The 27,011-nt window shown below is 33.2% G+C and overlaps 2 protein-coding genes, 1 long non-coding RNA gene and 1 pseudogene across 3 annotated transcripts; 3 read left to right on the forward strand and 1 right to left on the reverse strand.

The window, feature by feature from the left end:
- The first annotated feature begins 5,905 nt into the window (after positions 1-5,905).
- On the forward strand, positions 5,906-13,743 carry LOC140825320 (putative elongation factor TypA-like SVR3, chloroplastic). The gene is given in 15 exon segments (XM_073187020.1): positions 5,906-6,253; positions 7,037-7,146; positions 7,372-7,486; positions 7,489-7,574; positions 8,297-8,473; positions 8,614-8,766; positions 10,111-10,200; positions 10,929-11,063; positions 11,146-11,262; positions 11,427-11,578; positions 11,655-11,739; positions 12,122-12,216; positions 12,422-12,587; positions 13,048-13,243; positions 13,336-13,743. Coding segments are annotated over 15 exon segments (2,055 nt in total). The 5' UTR covers positions 5,906-6,009; the 3' UTR covers positions 13,470-13,743.
- A 1,029-nt stretch (positions 13,744-14,772) lies between these two features.
- LOC140827999 (pentatricopeptide repeat-containing protein At2g02980, chloroplastic-like) lies at positions 14,773-17,025 on the reverse strand (annotated as a pseudogene).
- Positions 17,026-17,698: 673 nt separating this feature from the next.
- LOC140828000 (1,4-dihydroxy-2-naphthoyl-CoA thioesterase 1-like) lies at positions 17,699-19,130 on the forward strand. Its single transcript, XM_073190968.1, has 4 exons — positions 17,699-17,771; positions 17,884-18,133; positions 18,489-18,680; positions 18,885-19,130. Exons 2-4 carry the CDS (start codon positions 18,044-18,046, stop codon positions 18,969-18,971), a joined length of 369 nt encoding a protein of 122 aa, XP_073047069.1. The 5' UTR covers positions 17,699-17,771; positions 17,884-18,043; the 3' UTR covers positions 18,972-19,130.
- A 4,388-nt stretch (positions 19,131-23,518) lies between these two features.
- On the forward strand, positions 23,519-24,102 carry LOC140828001 (uncharacterized). Its single transcript, XR_012117094.1, has 2 exons — positions 23,519-23,606; positions 23,851-24,102. It is a non-coding gene; the product is annotated as an uncharacterized lncRNA (long non-coding RNA).
- Positions 24,103-27,011: the final 2,909 nt, after the last annotated feature.

A 27,011-nucleotide genomic window follows, 5' to 3' on the forward strand; every position in this document is an offset into this window, starting at 1 on the left:
CATTATTTATTCTTAACAAAGTGTCAATTAATTTACCTCAACTTTCTTCATCCATAAAGTGCCCTTCTCAACTTGCTCACCCTCCAAACCTTTGTTACCGCAATCTCCCTCTTGAAACGATTGTTAATTAAGCTTGGATATCTCAGCATTTTGCCATGCATTGATCTTACATTCCACCTCCTCTTTCTTCACGCTTTGCGCGGATGCTTTGCCGTTGTTACGAATATCACCATGGTCACGTTCATGAGTACCCGTTAGCATGATAGCCAAGGGGTTAGAGCAACTCCAACCCTTGCTCCACAATGGAGTTGCTCCATTGTGGAGTAAGGTTTTTCACTCCAATCAGTTGTCCTAAAACACACTCTAGATGTGGCGCAGTACTTCTCTTTTATTTTTATTTTTAATTTTTTTATTTGTTTTTAAATAATTATAAATATTTAATATTTTATTATATATTAATTATATAATTAATATTTTTATTTTTTAAATTTTTAAAATAATTTCGTCTTGAAACTTAAATATTAATTTAAATTTTTTTAAAACTTTTTTTTAAAAATTAAATTAAAATTAATATTATAAGAATATTCTGAGAATATTTTTTTTAGTGTAGATAGGTCGGAGATGAATTTAGTGTTACACTATTGTAGTGCATAATATAGTGCAGAATGTAGTGCAGTGAGTTGGAGATGGTCTTAGTACTTTCCTCATGCGTATGACCATCCTCTCCGATGCTCCTATAACTCGGGCTCAATGGAACCCATGGTGACCAAAGCGCTGAATTGATCACTGCTAATTCTAGCGAAACTCCGATTGTCGCGAGCATCACTGTAGTTGGATGACGATTCCGTGGATATGTACGACGATGATCTACGACTATATGTTTCCCAAGGTTCTCGACGAGATGGGGTTAGAGCATTGATGTCTCTAATGCTGGGAGTTTTCCTAAGATTGCTATTTGTGGTTGGATTGGAGGTGATAATGGTTCTAATTTCATTATTCAACATTTGGAAATTGTACTTCTTAATTTCTGTGTGTGTGACGATATGTGTAAGGATAAAGGATGAGAATCATGCATAATTCACAAACACAGAGTCATCTACAAATGGATTTATAATATATAGTTTTCAACTACACCACCACCATTTTATTATATGATAATATAAAAGTGACTAAGATAAATTAAAAAATATGGATTACCTAAATCTTAGAACTTACTGTATTGATATTAAGATATATTAGTCACCAACGCATAAAAACTTTATGCATAAAATTTTATTTTGTTATTATAATTTAATTTTAATTTGAAATTAAATATGTTAAGTATTAAATAACTCATATAGAAGGAGTGAGAGAAATTAGGTAGAGTACGAATAATGGAAATTGGAAGTTATATGGATTTTTATAGAATATTTAATTTCACGAACACATCAAAATATTTAATATTAAGGATTTAACTTTAATATAACATATACAATATTCGGAGTTCGCTATAATCCGACATGTCAACATATTCAAGATCCGGTAAGTTTCTACATGAATCTCCCGATTAATACTATAAATTTAGGAAATTAATTAAATCGATATTCTTACCTAGTTGTTTATTTTTAGTTGAAGATCCTCATATATATTTTATGGATACAGATCCTTTGCACGGGCAGAAAAACAGTACACGGGCGAAACGATATTGTCTTGACTAAATCTCATATATATTTTTATTTTGGATTGAGTTGACTAGAACAAAAGTCATTTCAGTACACGACATCACATGTCGGGTACCTCGACTGCAGAGGATCCGGATCCATTGTTTTTTACGAATTGCTCGACCTAACTTGCTTGCAGATATAAAGTGTCAATGACGTAAACACGTTTATATGTTTTGAAGAAATGAAATTGGGACCGGAGATGTGATTATGGAGTTGGTTTGGGCAATGATCCAAGTGTTTTGTCCTGCGTGAAAATTTTAAGTTATCGGACCTTCAACCTAAATAAACAAGTAAGAAGATAATTAAGACATTGTTGTCTTTGTCTTCTTTTTTGATTTACCATGATACGACTTTCGTACAATATCGAATTAACAAATTATAATTGTAGTGGTTAAAAAAGAAAATTAAGGGAACCATCATTGTGTGAAGATTTACTTTATAGTCTGCATTTTTAGCAAAAGCTTAATTAATTAATGCCCTTGCATTTATATCATCGAAAACATGTATAACTAAAGGGGCTTCATTGATAATTTAATGCTGGAGATTTGTCAAAATTTAGTAGATATTAATGGTGATTTAGGGCAAGTATCTGAAAGGGTTTTAATTTTATGGTACAGAAAATTTATATCTAATTCTGCTTCTCAACCCAAAGTTATTTCAAATTATGGATTTTTTTATATAAGAAAGTATTGTCCGTGTTTGATTTCGATGAGTTTTAGATAATGTGGATACGGTTATTATGATGTGATCGTCGTGAAACAATAATTATCACTATTACAAAAATTAAAAGATGCTAAAAATTTGAGAAAATTGTATTTTTGGTCATACAACTTACACGATTTTTGTTTTTGTTACGTTATGGTTTTATTCACGATTTTATCATTCTGCTTGCATTTTTCCCCTCGATTTTAGCTCTTTCATCGAAGTGATGATGCATAATCATTTTCCGATTCCACCATCATCATTTACAAATGATAGATCGATCCTCTCGGGTAAAAAAAAACAAAAAAGGTTAAATTGAAAAAAAATGTAAGTTAATAGACTTATATTACATATAAACCAATGACAAGAAATAAAATGCAATCACACAACCAAAATGCTCGTTTAGTTAATTAAATTTTAATTTATCATACATGATTTTTTTAAAAATTTGAAAACGGGCGTCTTTTATTTTTTTAAACGTTGGGGAAATTCTAGGCCTTTACTTTTGATGTGCTTTGGATAAACTGAGAAGGTCAACACAATAGTATGTAAACTACGTTGACATGGTAACCACACCAAATAAGTTTTATATAACAGACTCAAACCGAAGAGACATAACAGAGACAAAAGAATTGAACATATGACATCCTAATAGATGTCCGCAATACCCTACCATTTTAGTCACATATTTGGGCAACGGACGCTTGTTCCTTGAATCTGGCCTATATGGTTCGTGCATGCACAAGTGGAATGCGACCTGTACCACTATATTTCATGGTTTCGGACACACGAATTTGTTTCTAGGATCACTTGCATCAATTAATCAGGTTTATTCCTTAATTAATGATGCGTGATTGCAGGCCAGGCACGTCTGTCTTTCCTTAATTATCCATATTGCACTATTTTTTTAAATTTAAATTATGCTTCCACTAATATTGTTATCAATAATTAACGATAACAAAAATTAGCAGCACCCACACACACACTCACGCAATATGTTTTAGTTTCAAATTTTGAAGAAGTGAAAATGCTTTTTATTTGGGCATCAGTTCGAAGATTAAAAAATTAGTCTTGCGTTTTTTTAATAAAAAAGTGTATCGTCTGTGTCCAAACGTGATTTTAATCCACAAAATTAATCGTACCATTTCGGACCCATGAATCTCACAAAATCTAATATGGGCATGAACAAAGAATGCATCACAGAATCTACACAAATCTCTTCGCTGTAAAATGTTGTACCAGGGGAAAAAATCGAGTTAAAACAGCTTTTACAAATCTCTTCAAGATTTATTATATGTGTGTGTGTCTGTTTTTGATAAGTAAAACTTGTGTGAAATAATATCCAAACATAAATAAACTGCTAAAATATATAAGAAAATATAGCATGGGGTGCTAATGTTGAATCTAGCTTACACCAAGCGTAGGTCTTTTGTGAGACGATCTCACGAATCTTTATCTGTGAGACATGTCAGTTCTACCGATATTCACAATAAAAAGTAATACTCTTAGCATAAAAAGTAATACTTTTTCAAGGATGACCCAAATAAGAGATATCCGTTCACAAAATACGACCTGTAATACCGTCTTACACAGATTTTTTCTTACAAACCAGATATCAAATCTTCATGGACACCTCCGCTACCAAATCAGTTCAGATTAGGCGTCTATGTGGGATTTGATAATACCAGAAACATATGTAGTGTTGGGTAGTGGTGTGAGATGCTCAATAGCGGGTGTATGTGGCTAAAATTTGTCCTATTCGATATTCAGGTTCTGTTGTGGGTGTGGAGCTAATTCCAATCCGATGCGGTGTGCATTTTCTCTAATTCGCTTGATGCGGTTCAGGTTGTGCGTAATACTATTGTCGAGCTTGGCCCAACCGACATTGAAAATTCGATCGATGTTAGAACTTGCGACGTTCAATTCTATCGCTCACATGGGCAACGGTGCGTACACCTTTTAGCCCATCATGATTAATGAATCTTGTATCTCAGGATTATCTGCTTTAATTCTAAGCAAGTTTATCTTTAAAAAAACAATCACCGCCTTTGTATGTTGTTTTAGTCCTCAGCCCGTCTTGGAGAAGCTGGATCACATATACTTGTTTGCATTTGAAACTAGTGGATCGTGAGATGCACATGATTCAAGGTCTGTTAGTGATGATGGATTAGCTTTTGGAGCCATGGATTAGATATTATACTGGAAGTAAAAATGGATTTAGAAAATGGGTTTATCGAATCTACGGTATAATCCTTACATGTTATATACTATGGCATAGTTTGGTACACATGATAGGATAAACGTGTGATATATAATATAAGATAAGTTAAGATAAATAACATGTAGGATATTATATTTAATGTCTCATATGATTTTAATAAGAGTGATTAAATTTATATATTAGATTGTAATGACAAAATTAACCTTATCATAATAAATTTTTATGATTTCAAAGTTGTTGCTTGAGTTCATATTTTTTATTTGTTCATATGCTGATAGTGCTTGAATGATTTATTTATTACCTATTTTTACCTATTTTTATATATTATATAATATGATAATTGAGCCCTTGATTTTGTGAGTCAAGCCAAATATCAATTTTTAAAGTTAATTGGGTGATACTAATAATTTTATTCATATTTATAAAAATTATTATATAATTATCTCGAATTCATTTATATAATTATCATATTATATAATATATAAAAATATTTATTTGATTTTAATTTTTACCTACTAGCATAGATTTATAAAAATCATTTATAAATTGAGGTAATTAAGTCATTTGTAGTGTATTATATCCTTAAATTTAAATTATCACACATAATATAAGGGACATTTTATCTTTCAAAAAAATTATATATCAATATCATGGGTTTTTTAAAATGGTACCAAACATGAGATAAAAATGATTATTTATCGATATCTCCTTTATCTCATATACCAAACTATGCCTATGTATACCAGTTGTCACAAGTGGTCCGACTTTGCAACATCAGTTAGTTTCTATGAAAATGTTATATATATTTAGATAAGTAATGTTTTTATATAATTACTCGTAGCTACAATATCTAATCGACTTTACAAAATTAAAAAATGCACATATTATCTATCTCTACAAATTGCGTATCTAATATAATTGCATTAACATTATTTAAATAAGAATTAAAAACAAAGTTTTATGAATACACTCGATCTATTAATGAGCACGATAATATTTCATATACATAACCGTTATTATTTCATAATAAAACAAACAGGTAGATCTCAAATATCTTATGTCGACATGAAAAAGATAATATTCTCAATCTCAAATTTTAATGTTTTTATTATTGTACAGAAAAACATAACAATAATGTTATAAAATACAATATAAATGCCAAAAATTACTTGTCATACATATAATCCAAATAAAACATCAGCCTTTATTAATTTGAATTATTATGAACCAAATATTAAAAAAATGGAAAATAAAAAAACTTGTCGAGCCTCGCTATAACTCAACTCCATTTCACAGCCTCTCACTTGCACCTCAACAGCCCAATCCTCCATTGCGTCTTTGCATTTTCCACCGCTCTTTCTTCCAATACCGAAGCACAGAGCAATGGAGATGGCTATCGGATCTCACGCCAATTGTAAACTCACCCCTGCCTCAGTGTTACCATCGAGAAATCTAGGCCCCAGCAAAAGAAACTCTGTTGTTTCTTCTTCTATGCTGAAAAGACAACTTCTTGGCGACAGATTATATTTGAAGGCATATTCGAAGAGCTTTAGTCTTAAAAGTTCAAGAATCCCTTCTCGTAATTCTGTAAAATGCTCGGTTTCTCAAGTCGCAGAGACCACCACTGGTGATGTAGATGATACTTGTGATATAATATTGTGGCATTTTCTTTATCTTTTTTTATTTTATTTTATTTATTCATGGTTGCCCGGTTCATTTGTATATTCCTTTGCTTGTGTTGATGTTGTCGTCGTACTCTATGATCTCGATGGCTTCGTTATATGCTTCTTTGTTTCCTTTTTCTGGTTGTTTAAGTCGCTTGTTGTACTGAAAGGCTAATTGAAGAAGCATGAAGGGACATTTCCATGTGTGGTGAATGTGCTTCATCGATCATTTTGTGTGCCAGCGTCACTTTCGCTCAGTTTGTGCGTGAATACGTGTGTTTCTTATGAAAGGGTAACTAGATATTAGTCTTATCTAGTGTATTAAGTTGCTATCTTAAGTTGAATATTTAACCGTTGGGGGTCCGCTATTTGTGTTCTTAATAGGAACGGTGTAGTCTTTAGATGTAATAAAGTCGGAGCTCAGGTAAAAATAAAGATGATAAGACATTGAAGTTCTTGGTATAATGGGAAGTCTATCTTGGATCATGCTTTTGAAATGTTCTTCTGGGGATTGAACTGAACTTTCTACATTACCATGTACATGTTGTGTCTTTTGAATGTGCAACTAATTGCTAGTTTTGGACGGCATCTGTGGTTTGTATGATGCTTGTTAACTCAGCTATACCTGAATCCTGTGGACAATATCAAACTCTTACCATGCTATGCATAGCATATAAACTATTTGTGCATAAAGCATGGGAACTGCTTCAGTTGGTCCTGACGGTTATTTCATTTAATTGTTTCAGAGATTAAGAGCCTATTGATTAGGAGAAATGACATACGAAACATAGCAATTGTTGCTCATGTAGACCACGGGAAAACCACTTTGGTCGATTCCATGTTAAAGCAATCAAAAGTATGTATATTTGGGATCTTTACAGAAGATTTTTTTTTGTAAAATATTACATGCTACCTATGCTTTGACATGGATTTATTTTAGGTTTGTAGTTTACCTGTTTTCTTTCTCTGAATATTTTCCTTGACACTTGTCATAGTGCAGGTCTTGTTTCATTGTTGTGACTATCCCGCATAGTATTCAATTGAAGGACCATTATTGTCTCTATTATGATTTTTTGTGCAGGTTTTTCGTGATAACCAATTTGTACAGGAGAGGATAATGGATTCAAATGATATAGAGCGAGAAAGGGGAATTACAATACTAAGCAAAAACACATCAATTACTTACAATGACACAAAATTAACATAATTGATACTCCCGGACATTCTGACTTTGGAGGTGAAGTGGAACGTATCCTCAACATGGTGGAAGGAGTTCTTTTAGTGGTATTTCCTCTGTACCTGTTAATTGATTATATTTATGACATTGTAGCTTCTAGCTGTTTTATTTATTCTCATCTGATAAGTAGCAAAGCTAGGTCCCAAGTTCACACTTTTGGTGATATTTGCTTAATTTGGTATTTTATGGCTATTTCTGGGTTGCCGCATGCCCATCCGACATGTACGTATATGATTTGGATGTAATCCCGGGCATTTAGATTATAGGCTTAATAGATTATAGACTTAAACATGAGGGAGTGATTTAAAATATATGACTATTGTTGGTTTATCTCCCATGAGATCTCAGTTTTGGGAAAAGTGGTTTCTAATGCCGTTTACTCCGCACAAGAGATTGGATATTCAGAAAAAAGAATAAGAATGCTTATGAATTATTTATTTTTGGCTTAGATTTCTGTTTCACTGACTTTATCATCTATAATCTTCATTTTTCTTGGTACATTGGTCTCAACTGTGTACACTGGTCTCAAATATAAGTACACCTCACCAGTGTTTAGCTTCCAAAAATTGCTCCAACATTCTTTTTATTTTCTGTGCATTGCCATGTCTCAAATTGACTGTTGTTCTTTTTTGAGCTTTCTTAATTTATATGCCTGTCTTCTGGAGTTGCTGTTTTATATTTTTCTTCTATTACTTTGTTCTAATATGCAAAGCTTTTTATGCTTTGACAGGATTTTATTTCTGATAAATAGATGTGGTTATCTTTGTAGGTTGATTCTGTAGAAGGTCCCATGCCACAGACTAGATTTGTATTGAAGAAGGCTCTTGAATTTGGTCATGCTGTTGTTGTCATTGTGAACAAAATTGACAGGCCTTCTGCTCGTCCAGACTATGTGATTAATTCGACTTTTGAACTGTTCATTGAGCTGAATGCATCAGATGATCAGGTACTTATATTTATCTCAAAAGTATTAACATCACGATTGCAATGACATGCTTACTCTCATTCATGGATTGACTTGTCTATATCTTTGACTGGGCATATAATAAGTTAAGAGTCTGTCTGAAAGATATCTGTTTATTGCAGTGTGATTTTCAAGTTATATATGCAAGTGGCCTCAAAGGAAAGTCTGGACTTTCACCTGAAACTTTGTCAGAGGATCTTGGACCACTTTTTGAATCCATTGTTAGATGCATACCTGGGCCACAAATTGCCAAAGACGGAGCCCTTCAAATGCTTGTTAGTAGCATTTTTCATATCTACATTTACGTTTTCTTCTATCTGTTGATTGTTTAATCCTTGTCCTGGTGATTTTGGGTTCTGGAATTTCTTTTCAAGACAGATTGCCATGGTGACATTTGGTTGGGAGGATAATTATATTGTGCCTTTTGAAACAAGTAGTTGTTGAATATGAGTATGCTGATTCTAGAAATTCCATTTTTTGGGGAGATATCCAAAAATCAATGATGGGCAGAACATAGACCAATCACCGACTAGCATCTGCTGTTGAAAGGCAATGATATCAATAATTTGGAGCAATTGATGTTAACTTAGAGAATAGGGTGTCACGCTAGCATATCCATCTAATTAACCATTAATTATCTCTTGTTGTCATACATTTGTATGATATATGCTGACCAACATCGTAGGTTACTTGCTGAGTGTATTGAAGTTGCACTGATGATAATTTCCCTAAAGTTTGATTTTAATGAAATTTTGAATGAGCAAACTGCAAAGGGATGTGGAGCTAAGATTTTTAAATGACTTCAGTTTGTATCATATTAGTTGGGCAAATACTTCAAAAGTTCTCCATAACCATAATAACTATTAAGAGTGAGTAATAGCTGTAAAAGATGACTTGACGGTTTTTTCGTTCATAGTGACTATTACGACCCCGAAGCATGGATTTGGGACGGACTACGGGTAGAAGAGGTGGAATATTTTGGCAAGTGGTGGTTCAGTGCATATGTTGGACGGTATGGTTGGAGAGAAATCAAAGAATATTTGAGGAAAAAGAGTCAAATATGGACACATGCTGGGAGAAGATAAAGATTAATGTTGCCGTGTGGATTGGAATTCACAAAGAATTCAAGAACGTTTCAGTTTTTGATATATTAAGACATGGGGATTATGTGTATCACTAGATTTTTGCGTTCTATATTGTGCTTCTTAGGACAGTGAACTCTTAGTCCACTGTTGTAACACTTAATATTATATCATTAATAAAGTATTGTTTCCTATTAAAAAAAAAACTATTACGACCCCGAAGTTGGTTATGACGAATTGTAATTGCCTTAGCTCTAATTTGTCCTATCTAAACGTACTATAAGGTATATTATTATAGTGGCGGAGGGATCTGTTTTTTCTATATGAAGTTGCACATGTAAGGGGGAAAAAGGAAAGCAAGTGATCTAATTAGATGAGAATAACATCAAATTATTGAGAGGACGTTAATAACTGAGTCACTGACAAGTGACAACTTTATATGAATATCTGTAATATATGTTATTTTTGTAATTCTCAAATTATTGTATTTCATTCATATGTTTTATGTTTGGTAAATTATTATTCAAACCTGTGCAGGCGACAAATATTGAGTATGAAGAGCATAAAGGGCGCATAGCTATTGGACGTTTGCATGCTGGGATATTACGCAGAGGAATGGAAGTGCGGGTAAACTTCTTAGAAACTTCATAAAATTCAAGTTTCTAAGTAAGCTTTTTAAATAAAACATCTATGTTTTGGAGCCTTATGTTCTTCGGTTGATTCGTAATTGGAAGGAAGTTGTATGAGTGAGATAGACGACTATCTAAAGGAAATAAAACTTCTTCACAAAAACTGAGGCATCTTTTATTCCAAAAAATATAGATGAATAGATGTATTTGTATTAAAAATGTCAATTCTAGTTACGTAGGCACTCTATTCAGGACGCAGCTAGTGTTACAAATAAATCAAATTGAGCCACATACTACTGAACTTATTTGAATTGACCTCAAAATTTGTAGCGGGCTCAAAGATAAATGAATTAGTTTGGGTGTTCGAACTCAATTCATTTGGCTCTAACTTAATTGTCGACATTTATAAACAAAAGCTCGATCTAGCAGGCTTGTTCAATTTTAATGTATTTATTGAGTTTTATAAACATGTTAACGTTTGCAAGAGGTTCTATTCTTATTTGAGTTCATCTCAAAATATATTTATTCATGTCAAGCTCGAATTTGATAATTTCGAATAAAAAATTGAATAATATTTGAGTTATCTTGATTCTTTGGCACCTCTAGCTTGACCCTTGCCTTACTTAAATCATACTTAAACAAAATTGATAATTGCGATGTTTGGATCAATTGTATCCTTGTTGTGTAGATGGTGATTTTGTTTGCATTTCTTCTTCATGCCTTTAGGTTTGTTCTTCAGATGATGAATGCAGATTTGCTAGAGTAAGCGAACTATTTGTGTACGATAAATTCAATAGAGTTCCTGCAGAAACTGTAGAGGCCGGTGATATCTGTGCCGTTTGTGGAATTGATGACATTCAGGTAGGGTCAAATTAGTTTAATGGGAATATATCATATTCTGCTACTGTGAAATCGTGCTAATGAATTTCTGTCATCGATCTAGATTGGGGAGACAATTGCAGACAAAACAACAGGGAGGCCGTTACCCTCTATAAAGGTGGAAGAACCTACAGTGAGAATGGCTTTCTCGATCAACACTTCACCTTTTGTCGGCCGTGAGGTATGGTTTATCATTTTTCATCCCTTGTTGGAGGAATACGAATAGCATTATGAAAGGAAATACAATTAATAATGTTAACATTAGATTTTTTCTTTAATCTCACCTAGATATTTTTGTTCATGGTTGAAATGAAAAATTCAGTAATTTTTGTTTATTGTTTTTAGGGAAAGTATGTCACCAGTAGAAATCTGCGAGATCGATTGTATCGAGAACTTGAAAGAAATCTAGCGATGAAAGTTCAAGATGGAGAAACTTCAGATACATTTATTGTCAGTGGACGTGGGACTCTGCATATCACTATATTGATAGAAAATATGTAAGAATTTATTAGTTTATATTTTGATCAATGAATATTCTCTTCACTTGGTAAGATTTTTTCTAAATTTTTCCAGGCGAAGGGAAGGATACGAGTTCATGGTGGGACCACCTAAAGTTATCAATAAGAGAGTGAATGATACATTAGTTGAACCTTATGAGGTGATTGTTTTATTGATTTAGTTCATATAAAATCCTTTTTTACTAAAAATGATTTGAAGTAATTTAGCCTTGGCATTAACAAGCATTTCTATATTTTACCTGTGGGAATCAGATTAATCTTTTGTCTTATGTATCTATCTGTGGCATGTGTAAGCTATTTATAGTTAGAGACATTTGTTTTTCCCATGTATACGTAAAACAATTTTTGTGACATTTTTAATGCAAAGATACAGAATTAATTGTTTGTCTTTTTTTGCACCTTCCAAGAAAATACCGGATTAGTTCATACGGCTAGAATATTATTACATTTCTACCATTTGATTTAATTTTTATAGTCATATATATCTACTCTAGATGTGAAACTTTCCGTTTTTCTTTGCAGATAGCTATAGTAGAAGTTCCGGAAGAGTACATGGGACCCGTAGTAGAACTTCTTGGCAGAAGACGTGGCCAGATGATCGATATGCAAGGAACTGGGTATTATAAATGATTCCACCTTCATTTCGTGTGTGTTTGTCTGTCGTTTTTCTGGATTTACTTATCATATCTATATTCTTAGTCATAAACACTTTTTTTATCTGCTTATTCATGTATCCCTCATAAATAGTTTCTCCTGATCTTGTTTTTACTTTTATGTCTTGCTTTTTCTCACATATGCCTCTGAAATCTCGTATGATCGTAGATCGGAAGGCACAACTTTGCTGAAATATAAAATACCAACCCGGGGACTTCTGGGATTAAGGAATGTAATTCTCACAGTTTCTCGAGGCACAGCAGTTCTGAATACAATATTCGATGAATATGGACCTTGGGCTGGTGATTTAAGTACCCGTGATCTTGGTTCACTGGTAATTTCGATTGATATTTACCTCTTTTACATTGGGATACAATTTTCGAATGGTTTTATGAATGCTTTTAGGCATCTGAAAATTACTGGTTTTAAAATCTTAATGCATAACCTACTTGGGGAACATAAGTTCACTCCTCCTGAAATTTTATTGACATCGTATCGATTGGCAAGCAAATTGCCCTATTTTCTTGTGATTGTTTATGTGGTACGTCATTTAAATGAGTTGTAAGCTGAAATGATATTAGGATTTAAAAGGGTTATTGTTAGGGAGCAACAATCACCCATGCTGTCCTCTGTGATTGCTTTTGTAGTATGGCAATCGAAACCTGACGGTTTTAACTATTTTATTTTACAATTAAAATGTATGAGTTGTATCCTTGCATGTATAGCTTTTGAACAACTACCGTCACTTGGTCTTATTAAATCTCTCATAGCATAATTTACTCGGCTTTTTGAAGGTTGCTTTTGAGGATGGAACGACTACATCTTATGCAATCTCAAGCTCACAAGATAGAGGCCAGATGTTCGTTGGCCCTGGAGTTGATGTTTATAAAGGTCAAATCATAGGCATTCATCAACGCCCTGGTGACTTGTCCCTCAATGTATGTAAGAAGAAAGCTGCCACAAATGTCCGGTCTAATAAAGAGCAAACAGGTAAGATATTTACGTCACTCGCACGATATAATAGCTGCTTATCAGCAGAGTTTTTAAAATGCTTTAACGGATGGACCATTTTCTTGGTACAGTGGTTCTCGATAGCCCACTTGACTACAGTCTGGATGACTGTATCGAGTACATTCAAGAAGATGAGCTAGTTGAGGTTACTCCCTTGAGTATCCGGATGTGCAAAAATCCAAAGTCCGTTAAGAAATCTCGCTGAAGTTATTTCTTTAAGGGCAATTGTTTTGATTCACTTCCAGATCAACAAATTGAACATTTTTTATTATTAGACAGCGTAAAATCCTTACACATGCAAAACAATATGGTATACAGATAAAATATAGGATGATTCTTGAACCATTATCTGCTGACCTTTGTAGAGATGATTTTGCCAAATATTTCTCTGTTCAAGATTAGTGGAAGCATAACTTAAGAGCTCGTCTAGAAATGTATTTGTGCTTCATGTATTGGTATTAATTGCTACTTGATATGTATTACATTATTTTTTTGTGAAATATCTTTTGAAGATGTACTTGCAGATCTATATCTAAAATTTAGTGGATGATGTTTAAAATAGCTAAATATTCTATAAAATTGGGTTTTTGGCAACTCTTTGTCTTGCATCAGCTTAATGAGATGTTATAATGAGGATATTCACTGCAAATTCATCAACTATTATTGATCAAAATATATAAAGTTCATATTTCACCTTATATAATTTTTTTTAATTTCGTGGTGGTCATTTTACTATTAGATTTATCATTAAGGTAATGTTTTAGAGATACGTTGAACTAAGTTCTTGCATTTTTTATGAAAGGATCATTTTTTTTTCTTTTTCTATTCGTGTTTTCTTTTGAAACAATGCACTATTCAATTATTATTTTTTAGAATTTCCACCTTCTATATATTTTTTTGATTATCAACCCACTCAAATAATTTGCATCTAAAACTGAAGTTATAGTTTTAAACCCCCTTCAAGGGCAATTTTGTAACTTTGAAGTCTGACCTTTTTCTACAACGTGTTAAAATAAAAGACAAAACCTTATAATAATAATAGTATTATTTTGAATACTAACCTAAAATACCAATCAAAAGCCCTACAAAGGATTTGTTCCTGTGAGAAACACTTTTCATTTCTATACTTGAAAACCCAATAACTATCATACGGATAAAATTCAATTGCTTGAGCTACCTACAGAAAATTGCACGGTTATGATAATCTCAAAATCAAATTTTCCTTTATATTTAGAACCTGTTCTTTTGGAGGCCACCCACCCAAGTGGTAAAGTAACACAATCCTCTCCCTGCTGTGGGAGGAGATGCCATGATCAAAACCTGGTTAAAAACACCCTATTCTTTTCACGTATCATTTTATTATCTCAAAACTGCTACTACTATTTTAATTCAGGGTTTGTTAAAAAGTAATTTTTGAGTCGAATGGCCAATCCTCATTAATTAAATAAATGATGCATTGAAAAATAAAAACTCAGTATCAATTGTAAATCGCCAAAAACCACCATTAGTATATGTCACTAGCATTGGAATTTTACTTATTGGCACATCACAACGCAATATCTGTTTAATTAATTGGTAAATTGGATGCAAACATTTTTTTAGTTTTTAAAATTATTGTATCATAAGAAAGAAAGAGTGCAAACTTCAGCCGAATGGGCTTAAAATAGCTGTCCACAGTAAAGTCTTCAAAATTGCAGCTCTGAAACATAGTGCAGTATCAGACTTGGTGTAGTACTAAACTCATAGATGTCCAAAATTGATCAATATCAATGAGGGAAAGGCATGTAATACTCCATTGGTCCAGCATCTTACTCATGCTGGCTCCGACCCGTGCGGCCTTCCTTCGCTTGGTTTCTGAAAGATCAACCATTCCACAGTCTGGCCAAGTGATTTGGGATAGCAACTGCATGAGAAGCCCATATAAAATCCCCACAAATGGCTTATCTGGTGTGCTGCCCATCATCAATAAAGTTTACCAAAAACCCCTGCAAGAACAGGCTCCATCAACAAACTTGTGGAACTGAACTCAGTCCCTAACCACAATCTCTCTATCGTAAAATCTGCTAATAGTCTTTCAGTTCATGACAGTCCACACAGACCCTAAGGTTTTTCACTATTCTGATCACTACAGGCAATTTCGACTTCAACAAACCATAAGCAATAGCCAGTCTTTCACTGTGCTCCCAAAGAGCTTCTTGCTTTTCTGCATCCCCTACATTCTGCAATATAGCTGCAATCCAGGGCTTGACGTCCAAATTCACAAACCCTTTCAGATACTTCTAATAGAACAATATTTATGCCCTTTGCCTCCGGATGGGACCATTTTCCCATCACGAATTCATGCACGTGACCCTCAATTTCGATAGAGGAGCAACCAGGCAGAGCCTTGATGCCCCTATCCTTCATCTGTCTCCTCACACCACTCATTTTCGCCCAATCTGAGCATGATGCATACACTCTTGAAAGTAATATAAAGTTCTAAGCATTTAGTGGCTCTAATTCAAGAAGCCGCTCTGCTGCAATCTCAACGTGATTCATCTCATTGTTCTTGCAACAGACAAGTACGGTTCGCCAAATTGCTGGATTTGGGGCGATTGGCATACTTTCAACAAATTCACAAGCCTCTGCAATCTGGTTTGTCAGACACAACAAATCTGCCATGCTGCCATAATGCTCTATGGATGGTTCAATGCCAGACTCCAGCACGCTAGACCCATACTTTTTACCCTCAGAAATCAGCCCACCATGGGCACAAGCTGATAGTAGACCTACAAGTGCCACATTGTTTGGCTCAACCCGAAAGAAACATTAAAAAAAGAGTTCTGTATGAACCTAATCACAAAATTAAAAACAAATAGCATGAAATATGCAGAAATAAGGTCTCCTATATGCATGTGATATGGAAGACTGGCTGGGATCAAACAGCTGTAACCATCTGAACTTAGCGTTCCAACACATTTGTTCACTACACATAGGTCGCCAGATTCATTTGTTCATAAAGACAAAGGTATTAATTTCTTCAACCCAGCTTCCGCCATTCTTGCAAAAATCGTCAACGCTTCATCTGAAAGACCATTTATAGTGAACCCCATGATCACGGTGCTCAAAGCCTTGGCATCCTTAAAAGGAATGGTCTAAAAAACTTCCCTCCTCTTCTCGATACACCCACATTTGGCATACATATTGACAAGCGCAGTGCTTAATCTGAGGTCATTCCTTATTGCTTTCTCATCAATAAAAGCATGCAAACCATCTCCCCAAATCCAAAGCCCCACTCACAGAACAAGCCGAAAAGACACTGACAATCGTCATCTCATCAGGCCTCACACCTGTCCTTTGCATCTTCCTGAACAACTCGAAGCCTCATTCACCATCCCAACTTCGAGTACCCACCAATCATGGCGCTCCACGCCACCACATTTCTCTCAGTAATTTCATCAAACATCTGCCTCCCCAATTCCATTTTCTCACATTTCGTGTAAAAGTTCAGCAACGACGTCTGAAAAAACAGATTGCCACCCAGCCCAGACGCTATCACATGCTTATGAACCAGCCTCCCTTCTCCAAACGCCACTAATGAATGAGAGCTTGTGCGGGGATCTGTTGAACGATTCTCACGTTGGAGCATTTTCGTATCAGTGATGCAACTCTTTCTTCTGCTTCTTCTTCCTCTTCTACCATCCTTCAAATACTACTTTCTTGCAGCTATGCTTTTCTAATCTTGAAATTTTAAAAATAATCCATGCATAAGAGAAATGTTATTTATTTTTTTGATTTATTTTAAAAATAATTTTTATAATCAAACAAGATTTTTTAAAAAAGAATTTTTTTAAAAAATATTCTTTATTCTATTGGTTTTCCACTAATCATATAAATTCGATGTTTGAAACAGAGAATTTGCGTAATTTGTACTCGGACTCGGACTCGGACTCGGATTCTTTGGGATGCCTTGTCAATTGGTTATGACTTATGAGTCCGTTGGGCGTTAGTTGTTCAGATTTCTCATCTTCTTTTCCTCCTCCTTGGTTCTTGATTCCTTTCTCGGCTTGACAATTGAAGGTTTGTTGCTAGAATTATGAATGTCGAGGCCGGATCGGATCTGAACAAATTATCAAGTCTCTACTTTTCAGTTCTATCTTTTAGTAGAATCAAAGCTAGTTTTTGAACCTTGGTCAGGTCAATGATCTTTTCCAAAAAATATTTATCTTGTGAGACGATCCCACGAGTCTTTATCTGTGAGACTGATCAATCATATTGATATTCACGATAAAAAGTAATACTTTTTAAGTATAAAAAGTTATATCATATTGATATTCACGATAAAAAGTAATACTTTTTAAGTATAAAAAGTTATACTTTTTAATGGATGATCCAAACAAGAAGCCCGTCGTAAAACCGTCTCGCATAAATTTTTATCTTTCCCAAATTGGTCTGTCAGATTCTTGACAAAGTGGAAATCTTTAATTTATTTCTCCCCAACTACCTGGCAGCCTAATTTTACTGGTTGGTACGCAGTCGTATTGAAATAGATACTTAATTCAGGTCGAGAAATAAGAAAAAGAGATTAATATTGAATGCAAACGTAGATTCACAGACCAATATTATATTTATGTGGCAAGCTGGATACCAATTAATCTAACTTGGTAAAGAGCGAGAGAGCTCATTCCTCCCTGCCAAGAAGAGAAATCAAAAAATTCATCAAGAGTCTGAGATTATATATAATGGATACGCCACCGCCACCGCCACCGCCACGGGCATTGTCAAAGACAGCTTCTGGACATGCCACTTCATACCATCGGCTTCGAGCTTGACGAAATTTCAGCTAAAAAAGTTTCAGGCCATCTTCGGATCAACTCGAAATGTTGTCAGGTGATATTCCTATGCTTTGGTCTTTTTTGAAGCCAACAAGGCACACACGGTGTAAAATTTGAATGGACTGTTCTTCATTCGTTAAATGGTAGAATACTCATAGTCCATTATGTAATTAAACTATTATAGTGGCGTGGTTAACACACTGGAAAAGTTACTAATTGCTAAAAAGATTTCAACAAGTCTTCTTGTAAATTCAGAAAACAGCACACCGAGATGCTAGAGATGGCTAATCTAAGATGCTTTTTTGTGATATATAGTAAAAGATGTTGATATGTTATAGTCCCTGATTTACATGACAGTAAGTACATGATTGGTGAACTTGCGATTGAGAATTTGAGATGTGGATGTGCAGCCATTCAAGGTGCTTCATGGAGGGGTGTCGGCTTTGATAGCAGAGTCACTGGCTAGCATTGGAGCTCACATTGCATCGGGACTTAAAAGAGTGGCAGGCCTTCATCTTAGCATCAATCATTTAAAAAGCGCAAACTTGGGCGACTTTGTCATTGCTGAAGCTACTCCAGTGAACGCTGGTAAAACCATTCAGGTAGAATACCCATTTTTGTTGGTATTGTGTTTCACCTAAGTCAAGATTTGCTTTCTGAGTACCAAGCGTTGGTAAGATCTTGTGCCACCGATCAAAGAAAGAGGCACACGATAGAGTACATGTACGTACGTGGGCGTCGATCTTAGAACAATTTAGTTATGTAAATGATGTATATGACTAAGCTATGGAGGTATTTTTGAGCAGGTATGGGAGGCTAATTTGTGGAAATGTGATCCTTCCAAGACTGAAGTTAAAACATTAATAGCATCATCACGAGTTACTCTTCTTTGAAACTTACCAGTGCCAGAATCTGCCACATTTGCAGCTGAAAATCTCAAAAAATACGCCAAATTGTGAGCCTAATGTTGCTTATATTTGTACTCCCATTGATCAAACATGTAATTATATATATCCAATGATTAAATAATTCAAATATAATAAACTTTTGCATATTTATGTAATCAAATGAGCCAATTCAAAGTCTTGATAAATTAAAATAGATGTAGGCTCTATAATGTAAGTTGCGGGTTGGGATCATAAGTTTTCAAGTTTTCGGGAATGTGCATATAATACATTGAGTAAAATACCCGTGCATGATAAATTACTTTAATTAACATTTTTATTCAATAAGATTCATGGAATCAGCATTCATATTATTATTAATATGCCGATAAATTTCATATTATCCTGAGAAATAATACCCTGATGGATAGAAGAGGCTTAGGAACTAATCCTCTCGTCCCATTGATTTTATATATATGTTAACTCATAAGAGGTCCGGCTATGATATTATGGGATCGAAGAATTACATCGTTTGATGCGAAGATAACAACATTGATTGTCTCTATATCTTATACATAGCGTTTGGCTCGAATATAAAGGTCACGCTCCGAGCCCGGACCCGCACCCACGTGACTGCACAATGAGCCCCTATAGCAACTACTTTGTATTCGTCACCGATTTACAAAAATGATTAACTCAAGTTGCTGCTATAGTTGTCCATTGTAAGCCATTATAAACTCATTTTAAATCTTTGATTTTTGAGTGAGTCTCATGTGAGACTGTCTCACGGGTCATAATCCGTGAGACGGGTCAACCCTACCCATATTCACAATAAAAAGTAATACTTTTAGCATAAAAAGTAATACTTTTTCATGGGTGGCCCAAATAAGAGATCCGTCTCACAAATACGACCCGTGAGACCGTCTCACACAAGTTTTTGCCTTGATTTTTTTAGACGTGGGACAAGAGTATCACAATAAATTGGAGTTATTCAATTTCCTATTATCATTATCTTTTATTACTTGTTCATATATTATTCATCCTTCTATCAGTTCCGGTGCAAAAACTCTCTTTTACTTTTTCTGCAATTTTGTTATTTTATATTGACTTTTTCACTATTAGTGGGGATAAATAATGCAAAACTTCAATTCCCGTGGACTACATTGCCATTGAGATTTTATACATCTATAAATCTATAAACAAAGTTGGATTTGTCAGCCTCACCGAACTATTTGTTATTTTACGCAAAATACTAAAATTATAGGTAGATTACAATGGAATCATTCCAAACTAGATTCCGATTTTATGGCTTCCTGAGCTAGATATCGATGGTGGGCAACTTTGTTTGCCAATCTCCACATATATATGATTTAAATGTTATATATTTAAATGTTATATATTTATATATTATTATATATATATGTAAATATATATATATAATAATTGCATTTTCTATTTTAAAATAAATGCAAATTGTATTTGATGGTTTAAGCAATGAAATACTACTATATAAACATGCACTAACCGATGTAAGGCATTGCACCCAATCAACCTTTTTTTATATTCACACACAAAATTCTATAGAGAGTATATAAAAATGGCGAACTTTAGGGTTCTTGTTTTTGTGCTCATGTTTTTAGTAGGTTAGTATATTTTTTCTCCTCTATCATATTTACATGTAACTATCACTTTCTGTAAAATGGCAAACTTTAGGGTTTTCAACTTTGTCCATGTAACTATCATTTTCTTCACCATTAACTACTTTTTATTATCAAAATATTTTGGTATTTCCATCTGAAATTTCAAATTTCTCGACGAACGATTTTCAAGTTACGAGATTTAATTTCGACGACGGTTGGTTAAAATTCAAAATCTTCATCATTATCATTTCATTTGCAGGTGTTTATCATATTTATGTGGAAGGGGAGGAGGTAGACTGTAACTGGGGCACCTATCGCATTGGTCGTTGTAATTCCAGAAATCACGAAGATAACGCTAATTGCAACGGTTTCTGTCGTCGGGCAGATTGCGGGTCTGGATTATGCATTAACGACTACCCGAACCCCAGAAACAATATATGTGAATGCTTTCCTGTTCGAGTACTATCATAATTCGAAAATTGAATAGATAAATAAATAAAAATTTAAAAAACTGGCTTTTTTACTTTCTTTTCTTCTCTTTCTTTCTACCTTTAATTTATTTCTCGAGACTTGTTTTTTTTGTATGTCAATATATACACACACACGTACTTTTTTATTTGTTGGCTCTAAGTTTTCTACATCATCGTCGTAAATATTTGATCTTTCCATTCTCAGACGCGGAAAATATCACTATTGTTTTTCATGTTTCTTAGGCTAGAGCTGAACGTAAAATCTATTTCAGTGGCACGTCTTTTGATTTTCATTTAATTTTTTTTAAGGAAAATGGGTTTTTTTTAAAAAAATGTTATTTTTCTAAATTAATTCCCTTATTATCACACCAAAATCAGATAAAGATAACATATTTGATGTAATCTCTATATTGGTTCATTCATGTTCCGCTTCTGACTCTCCGGTCATTGGACATGAAATTTTTTAAAAAATATTTCTAATGTGATTGAAATAATATATATATATATATATATATATATATATATATATATATATATATATATATATGACATTATATATATATATATATGACATTATTTGTTTGATATATTGAGCTATTGTGCATGATTGTTTCTTGTTGATCCGATTTCTATTATTTACAAGTTCTCATAATTAGTTCGATTAATAAATAAAATATAATGTGATTGAAAAAATATATAGACAATTCTAACTTAGTTTGCAGGCCACGTCCAACATCGAACAAATCCAATAAGTAAATCAGTGTTACAATCAACAATGAAATTATACAACTTGAGACTTTCGGCTAAAATAATATTATTTTAGGGTGGAATAATAATACATTGTACTTTCCCCTTTTTTAGTTGATTAAACTTTCCATTTTAGGAAAAAATAAAATTTGAACTCGCCAATTTAAACCATCAAATACTACGTACTGCTGTGAAGAGAGAGTAAAAATGGAAAACTTTAGGGTTTTGTAATTACTTCTCATGATCTTTGCAATCATGTTGTCAAATGGTATGTATTTTTCTCTCTTTGTCACACATTAATTCTGATTATTTTCATCTAAAATATATTAAATCGATAAATTTTAATGGGGAAATATTCCGGGAGAAAAATGCCAGAAAGAAAATTGTTAAATTCTCTCAAACTAATACAGGAAGTAAAAATGAAATTATGTACAATTTCTTAATGAGTATGTCTTTCATAAGACGGTCTCACATATCTTTATATCGAATTTTTACGATTATTGGGGAAATATTGCAAAACTTCAATTCCCGTGGACTACATTGCCATTGCCATTTAGATTTTATACATCTATAAATCTATTAACAAAGTTGGACTTGTGAGCCTCACTGAACTATTTGTTATTTTACGCAAAATACTACGATTATAGGTAGATTACAATGGAATCATTCCAAACTAGAATCGGATTTTATAATCCACTCATATTTATTTCTACGTAAATGTTGACTTATAATTAATAAATTTGGTGAAGGTGGCGGATAGGAAAAATCGGGTTAATTAAATATTGATAGTTATATCGTGATTTTATCATTTTATTTATTAATTTCATATTTATTTGAAGGTAAATTAATTTATAGAATTATTAGGATGGATGGAAGCAGGTACAAGTGTGTTCCATGCTTATTTTTTAAAATTTTTATTGGCTCTACGTTTTCTACATCATCGTCATAAATATCTGTTCTTTCCATTCTCGGACGCGGAAATCTCATTTTTGTTTTCCCGTTTCTTAGGCTAGAGAAGAACATAAAATCTATTTCAGTGGCACGTCTTCTGATTTTCATTTAATATTTTTTTAAGCAAAATGTTTTTTTTTTAAAAAATATTTTTCTAAATTAATTCCCTTATTATCGCACCAAAATCAGATAAAGATAATTATATAACCTATTTGATGTAATTTCTATATCGATTCATTCATGTTCCATTTCGTCTCTGTCAGGAGCCAGTCATTGTCCGTGCAACCTCTTAGCACCAACGATCAATCCCCACTCTCTTCAACCTCGTGTGTCACCTCATATTTAAAAATTTATTAATATTAATATTATAAAAGTATTTACTAATTCTCCTTCAAACGACAATCAAATTTTTGTAACAGTACTTTACTAATCTAATCAAAGCACTGTTTTGTGCGAAGATAATGCATTGATTGTCTCCAAATTTTTATAAATCCAGTCATGTTTGGCTCAAATATATACAATACATGATTCATGTCATTTTTCTCACTTAAAATTATATATATGTTGGGATATATTTGTTATGAATTTTGTATACATATCTAGCAAATTTCAAAAATCATATTACAACAATATATATAATGTTAATAATTTCACTTTCTATTTTAAAATAAATGCAAATTGTACTTGCAGATTTAAGGTATCAAATACTACTATATAAACAAGCACTAACCCTAACCCCAATCAACCTGTTTCATATTAACACACAAAATTCTGTAGAGAGTAAATAAAAATGGAAAACTTTAGGGTTCTCATTTTCGTGCTCATGTTTTCCATATGTAAGTACATTTTTTTCCTCTATCATATTTACATGTAACTATCATTTTTTCTGTAAAATGGTAAAATTTAGGGTTCTCACCGTTAACCATCACGATCTCTTCACCATTAACTACTTTATGTACCAAAATTTTTGGTGAAATTTCAAAATTTTCGACGAACATATTTTCAGTTTACAAGATTTAATTTCCATAATGGTTAGTTATAATTCGAAATTTTTACTCTTTAGAATCATTTAATTTGCAGGTGTTTATCAAATTAATGCGGAAGGGGGGGAGATAGACTGTAACGGGGGATATAGCATTGGTCGTTGTAATTCTAGAAATCAAGAAGATAACGATTATTGCTACACTTTCTGCCATAAGTTTTTCGGTTGCGGGTCTGGAAAATGCATCAACGACGATCCCAAACCTCAAAATAATATTTGTAAATGCTTTCCTGTTCGATCATTTTTACCATAATTCGAAAATTGAAGAGACAAATAAATAAAAACAAAAATAACCAGTTTTTTCCTTTCTTTTCTTCTACATACTTTAATTTATTTCTTGAGACTTGTTTTGCTTTGTCCGTCAATAATGAATAATAGCAAACGTCGTAAAGATGCGTGTGTAAAATAATGACTATTCGTATATAAATCACGATTATAGTCATTAGTAGATCGAGTTGGTTTATAAATATTTTTATATATAGTTTTTAACTATTATTTGGATAAGGATAATACAATTATATTAAATACGTGTTTTGTAGATATGATATATGAATTTTTTTTAAAAGTATATATTAGATATTTTAGTTATGAATAAATTATACGAAAATTATTATGTATCTAAATGAATAGATTATTTTTATAAAAACTAATTGGTATCATATATATATATACATACACACACACATATGTATGAGTGGGTCTCATGTGAAACCGTCTCACGGATCTTAATCTGTGAGACGAATCAACCCTACTCATATTCACAATAAAAAATAATACTCTTAGCATAAAAAATAACATTTTTTCATAAATGACCAAAATAAGAGACTCATCTCACAAATACGACCCATGAGACCGTATCACACAAGTTTTTGTCTATATGTATTTATATGTATACACACACACACACACACACACACATATATATATATATATGCACACACACATAAGTGTATATATATGTGTATCTGTGTGTGTATACACACATATATAGTGTGTGTATATATATATATTGTGAATCAGCTTAGTGTTTATGGTATCAAGTATCAACAACAATGAAGACACAGTCTTTAAAATAAATAATAAAATAAGGTTATCGTGTTAATTGTAACGACCCATTACAGGCCCAGTGGACCGCTCATACGGCCCACTGCCCCAATCGACCCAAGGCTATCCCGATCTTGTGACTTGGCCCGTAGGCCCAGTGGGCTTGCCCACCCTGTGGTGTCACTCACGGGCTTTCCATAAGCGTCGTATGGGTTACTCATAGAACTCTTAAGCCCATGAACTTAAGTTTGTGCCTCCCCAGGATCGAACCCAAGATCACATGGATATATAGATACTTGGCACAATCCTGGTACCAATTGAGCTACTAGCTCAATTGGTACCAGGATTGTGCCAAGTATCTATATCCATGTGATCTTAATTGGTACCAGGATTGTGCCAAGTATCTATATCCATGTGATCTTGGGTTCGATCCTGGGGACTAGCTCAATTGGTACCAGGATTGTGCCAAGTATCTATATATCCATGTGATCTTGGGTTCGATCCTGGGGAGGCACAAACTTAAGTTCATGGGCTTAAGAGTTCTATGAGTAACCCATACGACGCCTATGGAAAGCCCGTGAGTGACACCACACTAGCTCAATTGGTACCAGGATTGTGCCAAGTATCTAAGAGTATTACTTTTTATTATGAATATGGTTATGGTTGACCAGTCTCACAGATTGGGATCCGTGAGACGGTCTCACATGATACCTACTCTCAATTATTATGTCCAGTCCCCTTATTATCTAACAAGAAGAGTTAGTTTAGAATCCGCAGACAAATCCCGTGAATGTAAAGTTTTGCTTAAAAGCCAATGTATCTACTTATGAAATATGTTGTGAATTTTAAAAATCATATCACAGTAATATATAAAAAAATCATATAATTGCATTTTTCTTATTTGAATAAGTCAAAATTACGCTTGCCAATTCAAACCATCAAATGTATCTATTTAATCGTGTGATAATAAAAATCATATCACAGTAATATTTAAAAAATTCAGATAATTTCATTTTTCTAATTTGAAAGAAGTCAATACTACGTTTGCCCATTCAAACCATCAAATGTATCCATCTATTTAATCGTGAGATAGTAGTCAATAAAATTAAGCCAAGGCACCAAATCAAAGTTTTTCTGGTGCACATACAAAACTCTGAAGAAGATTGAAAAAATGACGGACTTTAAAATTTTTCAGTTCTTTCTCATCTTTACGCTAATGTTTTCGATAGGTTTGTATTTTTTTCCCCTCGTACATCATTTTTTATTTATGCGAGTCATCCTTAATCGATTTTGACTGCACTTTGAAACAATTTCAATATCCTATATCGGAAATTTCCAACGGAAAAATTAACATCTCAATAAGAACAAGTAGTTATTAAAATTGGATTTGAAATTTTTTTTGTAACAAAAATATTTCTAATTTGTGATTGAATTATATATATATATATATATATATATATATATATATATATATATATATATATATATATTATATATATTATGCATATATGAAGGGTGGTCTTGCAAATGCGATACGGACTTGTACGTTGGTAATTGCGAGTATAGATTTGCGGCCGATCGCGAAAGATGCAACAGTGCATGTGTGAAGGCCGGTTGTCTTGGAGGATATTGTGTTTCCTACTTACGGAAGCCCCTGCAGACACTGCTTGTCATTGCGATTTGATATAATTGATTCTCATATATGATTTCAAAAGTATGAATAATTCACTTTGTCAAATAATTTATTTTCACAATGTGTGAAATGAACAAATTTTGTTCAATGGTGTTTTTTTTAATATAATCTGAGAAAGAGGATCGAACTTAACATCTACAAGTTACATGGATAAAATCATTCTCACTAGGTTACATAGCTCGATCTCGTTCAATGGTGTTTTCGGTTGGCTTGAATTGTGACATATATCTCGTTTAAGAAAATTTAAAATATTTGGTTGCAATACTTTTGGAGGATTTTGAAAACATGACATTATTTGTTTGATATATTGAATATTATGTGCATGAATGTTTCTTGTTGATCTGATTTCTATTATTTTACAAGTTTTCATAATTAGCTCGATTAATAAATAAAATATATAGACAATTTTAACTTAGTTTGCTCCAATCCAACTACTCCACAGGCCACTTCCAACATCGATCA

Source organism: Primulina eburnea, chromosome 3 (genome assembly GCF_022965805.1).
Source record: "Primulina eburnea isolate SZY01 chromosome 3, ASM2296580v1, whole genome shotgun sequence".
Lineage (NCBI taxonomy): Eukaryota > Viridiplantae > Streptophyta > Magnoliopsida > Lamiales > Gesneriaceae > Primulina > Primulina eburnea.